This window comes from Diadema antillarum, unplaced genomic scaffold (assembly GCF_040938485.1).
Source record: "Diadema antillarum isolate AM-2024a unplaced genomic scaffold, OU_Dant_1.0 scf00000103, whole genome shotgun sequence".
In the NCBI taxonomy this organism is placed as follows: domain Eukaryota; kingdom Metazoa; phylum Echinodermata; class Echinoidea; order Diadematoida; family Diadematidae; genus Diadema; species Diadema antillarum.
The window spans coordinates 1,025,999-1,035,247 of record NW_027270992.1 but is presented as its reverse complement, the minus strand read 5'-3'; the positions used below and the strand labels follow the sequence as shown (position 1 = coordinate 1,035,247).

General features: G+C 38.3%; 1 protein-coding gene across 1 annotated transcript; it reads right to left on the bottom strand.

The window, feature by feature from the left end:
- Positions 1-568: 568 nt before the first annotated feature.
- LOC139718996 (G-protein coupled receptor GRL101-like) lies at positions 569-7,652 on the bottom strand. The gene is made up of 2 exons (XM_071630435.1): positions 7,606-7,652; positions 569-1,643 (listed from the first exon to the last, which is right to left on the bottom strand). Exons 1-2 carry the CDS (start codon positions 7,650-7,652, stop codon positions 569-571), a joined length of 1,122 nt encoding a protein of 373 aa, XP_071486536.1.
- Between the last annotated feature and the right edge of the window lie 1,597 nt (positions 7,653-9,249).

Genomic DNA, 9,249 nt, shown 5'->3' with positions numbered 1-9,249 from the left:
CTAACCAACTGAGAAAAAAGAAAGGTCATTTGAACCAATGTGCCCATGAGCTAACTGTGAACTGGCTTATACATCCGATCCGAGCCAACCTTGTCACAGGTTCCAATAATTGGTCATATCTGCTTGTTGAGATCATACAATAATATGAAGAGTTTGTTCGCAAACACCGATAAGTACACTTTTAAAGATTTTGAAGTACGATCTCTGTCATAAAGTACAAAATAATGCCTCTTAAATGATATATTGGTCACTACATATAAAGGTAAATTTTTGAAGTTATGGGCTAAAGAAGCAATATATTTTCTTATTATTCTCTTTATTTTTCTTGACCTTTAATCGCAAATATCTCCATTTGGCAAATGTGGACTTATCGGTTTTCGCGAACAATTATAGAGATTATCATCATTATTATTAGTGTTGCTATTGTTACGTGGTTGTACACATGTGAATAGGCTTACATATGTACATATGTATGCATGCGAAGATGTATGAACATAAAATTTTCATACTTTTTTTTGCCGCCTTATATACTCATACTCATGAGAGAAAAACAAAAACAAAAACACTTTCAGGAGCTACTACTTCTGGAAGATTTCTTATCTTTATCAAAGTGATACATAAACGTATATAGCATCGGATTCAAAGAAGAGTTGATAGGTAGAATGAAAATGACACTCCAGGCATAGAGGGATGTCGGTATTTCGAGTGAGTTTGTCTGAGTCAAGATACCCATTAAAATGATGGGCATCCAGCAGACAAAATCAGTTCCGATCAGAATCGCCATTCTGCGAGCCACTTTGATTTCACGTGTCCGAGAGGCGGTGTTTGTGGTCGCTTTGCTTGACCGCCTCACTTTAACGAACATGACGATATAACAAACTGCTATAAAGATGAACGACAACAAGTTCATGCAAATAAATACAACGATTGAGTATAGCCATGGGGGACGTTTCTTGCTGCTAAGTGGCTCGAATGTGACCGTAAAATCCCTACTCCATTCGGTTTCTTTGGTTGTAACTAAGACACCCGTTTCACCAGATTTCAAGTGCAAAGGAAGGCCTATGCATACGTCTGATTGTCCATAGAAATCCGGTATTTTCGAGTTATCAATCAAAGTGGGAAGAGAAATCACAAAAACAGAGAGCCAAGTAATGCAGAGCATAATTCTACACCACTTGGTAGTAATTTTCCAACCACCGAACGGGAACACAATACATACGAACCTATCTAGAGTTATCAGCGTCAAACTTATCACTGATGCCTCACTTGAGAGAAATGCCAGAAACCCTGCAAAACGGCAGAGACCTGAATTTCGCCACAACGGCGCATTCAGGAAATAATCTGATTTAAAATGCAGATCTGCTGAAGTTATGATCAACATATACACGGCCATGATACAATCAGCCAAGGCAAGGCTTGCGATCAGTCGATTCTGGACCTTGCTTTCCTGTTCGTGATAGAGACGTAGGTACAGTACTGCGCAGTTGCCGATGAGGGCAGTCAATCCCATTAGCCATCCGAACACCCTTAATACGTCACTCGGAAACAGACTGCCGCAGGTGTCAAGAGGATTCGTTGGGACGGTCGAAGTGCAGTCCGTGCTATTTGCCACAAGGCAGCAGAGACGAGTATCGGAAGTCGATCTATTATGAGTAATAATGCAAATCAATTGGTATCATTGATTGCCATATTAATGCACGAATCAACAAACAAATGCAGACATGTTCTGAACGTGTATAAAGGCAACAGAGCAGATAGAGAAATATAACACCTATAGCTTCATTACTCCAGACACACACAATCACATACACACACACACACACAAACACACACAAACACACACACACACACAAGCAAACCTACAATTAAACAAACAAACACCAGACTCATCCATTCTGTGGCAGCGCTCTTTACTTTCTCCCCAACTCTTTAGCGACATGTAACTCTGCATCACAAATCCCTTTAGGCATTACTAGATAAGATTCTTAATCGTAACCCACAACAAAAGATGAAAGATTCAAACACGTATGAAAGAATGCGACTTCTAAGAAGCGTTTTGACAGTGTTTAATGTTCTGATTAGAATATAAAGAGAATTCAACATGTTTTGATATTTCTATCTTAATGAAAGAACACTAACGCTTGAGTTGCTTCTCTATTAAAGAATGCAGGGGGAAAATATTATCATTAACATGTGTCAGTAATTAGATGAGGGAATGTGTACTTTCATTAAAACGTATGAAAATTGGCTGAAATCTCTTTATATCTTCTTTATATTGTTCCCCTTCTGTGACGTCACACATTATTGTAGCCTTATACCCAATAAATGATGACGGAAATTGGGTTTGATAATAAACTTTGAAACTTTTAAGTAGATTGTCGATGTTTCTCAAACTTCAGTAATATGTCTGTATACTAGTTCAGCACCCACTAAATTTACAAATTATCATTATTTTTATCGCTAATTATTATCTATAATATTATCATAGATATTGTTGCAACTATCCGTGTAAAGTATCATTACTCAATATTAATTTCGATGAGAGGGGGCAATTTCCATTCAAAGATCTCCAACCAGCGTTTAGAACGAAACAAAAACAACAACAACAACAACAAATGCAGCATACTTACACAGCTGTCAAAGACTTAAGTGGTGTCACTGTGTTGCTGTCAATAATGTGCAGTTTAACATTTGTTAGGAACCTTACAGGAGAGAAAAGATAAAAAGGAAGAACATTGATTATTGCAATATTCATCTATATTACTTCAAAGAGGACACTCTCTTATTATACGAGAGGACAAATATTGTGAAATGTTTTGTAATTCCCGCACTACAGGCAGATTTGTTTTGTGTTTGTTTTCTCTTGATTTTCCCTTTTGCCTTCTTGAAATGAAAGAAAAAGTAAGGGTCTTAACTAGATCTTGATTACACTTTTTTTTTAATATTTAAGACACGCTGTCAAGGCAGGGTTACAAATCCACCCAAATTCACCTAAATCACTCGTCGAATAGTTGCACCCCCCAAAAAAAAACCAAACAAACAAACAAACAAGCAAACAAACTTAGGCCTTAAGTGGCAGAACATTTGTCTTTTATTCTACTTACATATATTCCAGTTCAGTGAGGTTGATGAATGCATCTGGTTCAATGTATGTTATTGGATTATTGTCCAATGCTCTGTGAAAAAAAAAAAAAAAAAAAAAAAAAAACCCGAAACATATGTCTTCAAAAAGAAGGAGTTACATCGAGATTTGATTGTCTCCACAAATAATATAATGAATTCAAAGTATATAACAATCGATTATTTTTGTTTTCATGTGTATTCTATCAATTCATAACTTCGAAAGACAGAAAAAACCTTAACATGCATGGTAAGTTACCTTAAAAAAATATATGTTAAACCATCTAAAACATGAGTGTGTAACTCAATTATTTCTGTGCCAGTTAAACTGGACACTGTGTTCAGTAGTATAGTGTTTTCTGTATTAATCGGCACTCAAAGCACACATGCTAGGTGACGCCCTCTTGTGGCTCACTGAATGAGACCGATCATATGACAAGGTCCCTGGTTCGAGTCCCCTGACTGCAGCGTTTATGCCCTTAGCCAAGGCTCTTAAAATTCTCATTGCCTAGCCCTTCAAACAAGACTCCAAGTCATCAGTCCCGTGTTGGCCAGCTAATAGACATTCCTTGTTTCATCACCAGCCACGCGAAACAAGTTGATGTCAAACTAATTCAGATTAAAATAATATGCACAAAACTTACTAATAAAGTGTTGTCTAACAGGAATGGTATGCGGTCTGACAAGATCTGTAGTCTTAGCTTTGGAATATAATTACGATACGTCTTTGCATTCCACTTTTTTGTAGTTGTTGTAGTAATCTCTAGTGTCATATTTCGTAATTGAGACAGACGTGTATATCTTTTACGTGACAATGATTATAATACAAATTAACTACATAGCAGCAAACAATAACATGTACAGTAGCATCATTCATGTCATTGCTGTCAATGGTAAGGATTATTGTGTCGTCTCTTACAGGTACTTTAGTATTGTCTGACTTGAGAAAGTGCGCGACTGAAGAAACTCGACTGCGTTCGTTGACAGGTTCCTGCGTGAAAATGAACATAAAAATAACGGGTCATCAAAGCAATTCCACTCTATTACTTCTGTCCATAACGTAAAATTCAAAATAAAGACGACAATAAATATATAGAATAGAACAGAAATGTAATCATTTAAGAACGTCACGCCAAAATAGAGTACTGCGTGACACTGGGCATCTGTTTAAATCCTTTCTAATACAATTGCTTGTCATTTGGCAAGAAGTGTTATAAACAGAGTAAGCAGTAGTAACCTTATTGCCATGATATACTAACATGATTCAATCTTCATCACGGTTTTACTATAGTCATAATGAATTCTACACATCGCACAAAGTCTCGGGACATAATCTCATTGTACTTACAAGGCGTAGAGGCTCCTCAAATCGTGGAATACTCCACCGCTTATGCTTGCAATTTTGTTGTGTGAGAGATCCCTAGGAACAACAATAGAGATATTGAAATTGTAAGTGGTGACAACACGTGACGTGGTCACAAGATGTTGCACAGTGTGATTGCCGACTACATCGAATGCCGCGGAATAAGTCGTGTTTGAACAACAATCAGTGCAAGGTGAAACGAATATAGGAGATAATTGCAAATATACGCCTACTTACAGTTATAGCGAGGTCTCATACCGGTTGTTTGTATGTAAATGATATAAATATCGTCAGCTGAGAACCAGAAGGACGTATGGCGTTCCAAGATTTGAGCGTAAATAAAAACGAAGCAATCATTTGTGTGTGTGTGTGTGTGGAATAAAATGTTTATTTGTTCAAAAGTGGGTAGATTTGTAAGCATTCTTCCAAATATCGTTTGAATTAGCGCTATTGTGGTTTTGATATTCTACATTTCACTGAAAATGAAAATGATTTAAAGGCGCATAGTCCCGGTGGGTAGGAGGGCGCTGTTGAATGATACTGCCCAGTGCCGTATATTAAGAGAGTCTGGCCAACTCATAAATCGAACGCCATGTCGTTACCCAGCGTACAGTGCGCTTATAGTTTTAGCATGTGCGCTTTGGGGTTAGCGCAGGCGTCCCAAAGGCGCAAGGCACTGTGTTGCTTGACTTTTTTTAGAGAGAGAGAGAGAGAGAGAGAGAGAGAGAGAGAAAGGGTGTAGGTTGGGGGAGGGACATTCATTCATTCCATCCATGTTGAACAAAGCCAACAATCAATCATTTTTACACATTCAAATAGACACAAGCACACAGGTATATAAACAATAGGGAAGCTGTTTAAAGGACATAATTCCTGAATATAAATATGATAAATTTTTGCTGTATAAATAAAAGAAGAATTCCCAGTTTGTCGTATCGTAAACTTTCATTAGACTGTAAAAGGACCCTATGCTATATTGTATGTTTAGCAAGTTGTCAAGGGAACAAGAATATTGTGTAACAAAATGATACAATGTATGTAATTCTAGTTGTACTGTGCACAGGACAGGCGATAGACGAATTTCACAGTCACATAAATAACCATCAATTACCATCCTATTTAGTACCATAAACTGACATGAAGGCCTACTAGTATAAGTAGGCCCTAATTCAAGAGGAATACACCTATGTACAATGTATATACAACATGAAACGTCATCGGCAAGTGCATAATTATAATGGTATGTAAAATGATCTCAAATTGTTTGAAAATAATTAAAAAAAAAACAACCTGTAATTGAACAATTGAACAAGCACAAGTACCTGAATAACAAAATAATCATGAGGGGTATCCTCAGTGACATCCGTACCAGAGATAAACTATGATCAGGACTATTGAATGGATATGAAATGAGTTTTAAAAAATGAAAATGTCCAAATGGCGACCGGTATACCTCCGCCATATTACATTGTTCTTAGCAGATGTAGAGTACGCCTAGACAATGTTACACGACAGTTTCACATATTATTGGCAGGAAATTTTTTCACAACATTGAGTGTTTACTTTCCTTGAACTAGGTGTAAATGGATGAGTTTTGTTTAAAAGAGAAGCATTAAGGAATTTGAGCTTTTTTTTTTACTCGTAAGTTGCATGACAATACTTTAAGCGGTTATTTTACAAATTTGCGGAAATTACTGTCATTTTAGTATTTTCACTTGACCTTTGACCATCATGGCCAAAATCTGTCCCTATGCGTCATTGTGTAGTAATGGTGGCATGCAAATACCGCGTTTGGTTTTAAGTTTGTGCATTGGGTATAGTCTCCAAGGTATGGATGAACTGGGTAATAATATTTCAACAATAGATAGGAGAATTTCAACATTTTACCTGACATCGATCCTTGACCTTTGCTACCTCCCATGACCCCCACCGCCCCCCCCCCCCCCAAAAAAAATACAAGAGAATCACCGTCGAGCAGTAAGTTTCGTCTGGAAATACATGTACTCACATTCAAAAATTGTATACAGATATGGGGGAAATGGCAGTATTTTAAGATTTTAACCATTATGATTTTGACCGTTCACTTTGAGCATGTTTACACAAATGTTATATGCTAAAAAAACAAACTTCGTCCACTCCCACATACACACAATCATGTCAAGTTTCATGGCCAACGGTTTCAACAAAATTGATTACGAATGTAGGACAGACAAATGCCTCAGGCGACACTTTGTACGTTATAGCGGTGACATACAATCTTAATGTGAATCAAAACTTGGATAATTTGAAAGACACTTCTCTCCTTCGTTTTGGATTTGTCAGAAAGCGGTGCATCATTACACTTGAGCCAGGTTGGTTATAGCGCAACGCCATGCTGCGAAGGAAAGGCATGACGAATTTTCAGTTTATCGCAGTAAGATATCAAAATATCTTTCGTATACTTCAATGAAATAGACAACGGCAAGGACACTGCACCTCGACTGATATTGGGGATGTCCCAAAGGCAAGCAATATTAACGCGTAGCTGCGCATGTTCAACAATGGGCACTGCGTATGAACTCTGCTCACGCCCGCGTGATTGACTTTGGTAACGACATGGCGCCTGTAGATCACGGGACCAGCTTTTGACCAATCACAGGCTTCAAAACACACAAGCCGAAAACCGAGTTGGCCAGACTCTCTTAACATACGGCACTGATACTGTCGATCACCGTTAGCATTGATTGCCGAGTTTGAGCTGTCATCAAGAGTAAAACGCGTAGGTGTTGCTAGGTAACGTTGTCTTCGCTGTCTTCTCTGCGCATCACGCAGCGTGTAGTAATGACAGGGTGCGTGCATATGTGCTTCTAAGTATGACGTCACCAAAAAAAAAAAAAAATGCTCAAGCTGCGTCAGCCGAATCATGAGCCGAACTGTGATCAAGCCACTGACTATATACACTGGATCAGACTTCTTCGGACTCGGGGGAAATGGGTCAAGGCGTAAGCGCTAAAGAGGAGTCGATAGCGTAGGTCTCTATAGGAATGCGTACGCCCGCATACGCATTCGACTATAAAACCACCGGGACCATGTGCCTTCAATATTGATAAAAGAGTATACAAGCTAGCGCTAAGAGGGCTTACTCCCGCGATTTCGCGTAGTACGCTCTTTGGCGAAATACGGACGCCATTGCGCCATTAAGGGTAACAGACCGATAGAGGGCGTACATTGCGTGATCATAATTAGTGTCGTATCAGATGAGATGAACTTAGGATCTCGTTTTGTCGTACAGAAGTATCATTCCTGTCTAATCCTGAAATGCATTTGAAGAAATGTCATTTATTTTCCAATCTGCAGTCTAACCAAGTTTGAGCTAAAGTTGCCCAAACTGTTTCGGGAGGGAGAGAGAAAGAGATAGACGGCGTTTGTCAGCTCAAACACAAACTTTGAGGGACTACAGATTGAAAAATAATGACATTACTTCATTTTTTTTTTTTTTACGTATCGACAGAAAATATACTTTTTATGACATTTTGAGGTCTGAAACACAATTCTACCGCTGTGTGCCTCCTTAAAATGAAGAAAATGAAAGGAAGGCACAGTTCGCTCCATAGGCTCACGTGTTAAGAAGGCTCGCGTTATTATTACTAAAAAGGCCGCCATTGGACTCCATGTGGGGCTCCATGGCGTACTTCACCCGTTTGCGTGCGAAATCGCGAGAGTACGCCCTCTTAAAGCGCTAGCTTCTATACTCTGTGATATTGACACCATGATGTAGAGGAGATCGAGCTTTACAACGTGACACCAATAACTAAATAAACCCGTGAATTGCGATAGTGCCGTTCTGGCTCTCAGAACCAGAATACGATATGCGTATATTAATGTGACCGCCCGGCTCAAAACCACTAAAAAATAGGCCAAAATAAATTTTCGCATGTCTACATAATTTTAAAGAGCAAGATGTAAGCTCTTAAAATTATGCATAAATTGTTAGGATTAGACCATCCTATCCCATTCAATAATGATTGAAATAAGAAAGAGTTAGCGATGCAGTTTCACAGAAAAGGGAGAAGAGAGGATTTAAAAAGTAGGGTCACTTTAAAATAGGCGTGTTGTGCAGAAGTACGAGTGAAAATAAGAATGAAAGCAGCGCATATCCGAAAAATATGGTCCAGAAAAATGTTGATATTTCGATTTCGGTTTTCTTATAATTTGCCAAATTTTGACATTAAAGATAGAGAAGAGATTACTCTACCAGGTAAGAAAAACTCAAAAACAATAACATTGTGTTTCAGCATACTTACAATGTCACCAAATGTTCCAAACCAGCAAATGCGTTCGGCTTTATTTCGACGATATCATTGTGACTTAAATCTCTGTTGCAGAATCAAGAGCGAAAAACATACAACGGACATTTCACTTATGAATGCAGCCCAATGAATGTCATTGGGTTGGACATATTCTCTGCGTCGTTGCAGGTGGTTTTAAGATTAAGAATCATAGCATTTTAAGTGAATACGAATGAATCCTACAGAATTCAAATCAATAAGCAACATGTTAAAATCTAGTCCACGCGGACATCAATTACAGCACTATTCTGTTTGTGTTTACATTATTTACTTGGGACTCGTCCCTGTTTCAACCATTGATATCGTAATTAAGATCCAATTGTTGAAACTGTACTTACAACTCTGTTAAGGTGTCCAGGACTTCAAACGAACGGCTGCCAACAATGCGGAGGTTGTTGTGCGAGAGATCCCTAAAGTGATAAAAATAGGAAATCACGC

Coding starts and splice junctions, on each gene's coding strand:
- LOC139718996 (XM_071630435.1), bottom strand. CDS start 7,652: ATGGCGTCCGTATTTCGCCAAAGAGCGTACTACGCGAAATCGCGGGA. Junction 1,644..7,605: donor TACTACGCGAAATCGCGGGA/GTAAGCCCTCTT, acceptor TACTCATAATAG/ATCGACTTCCGATACTCGTC.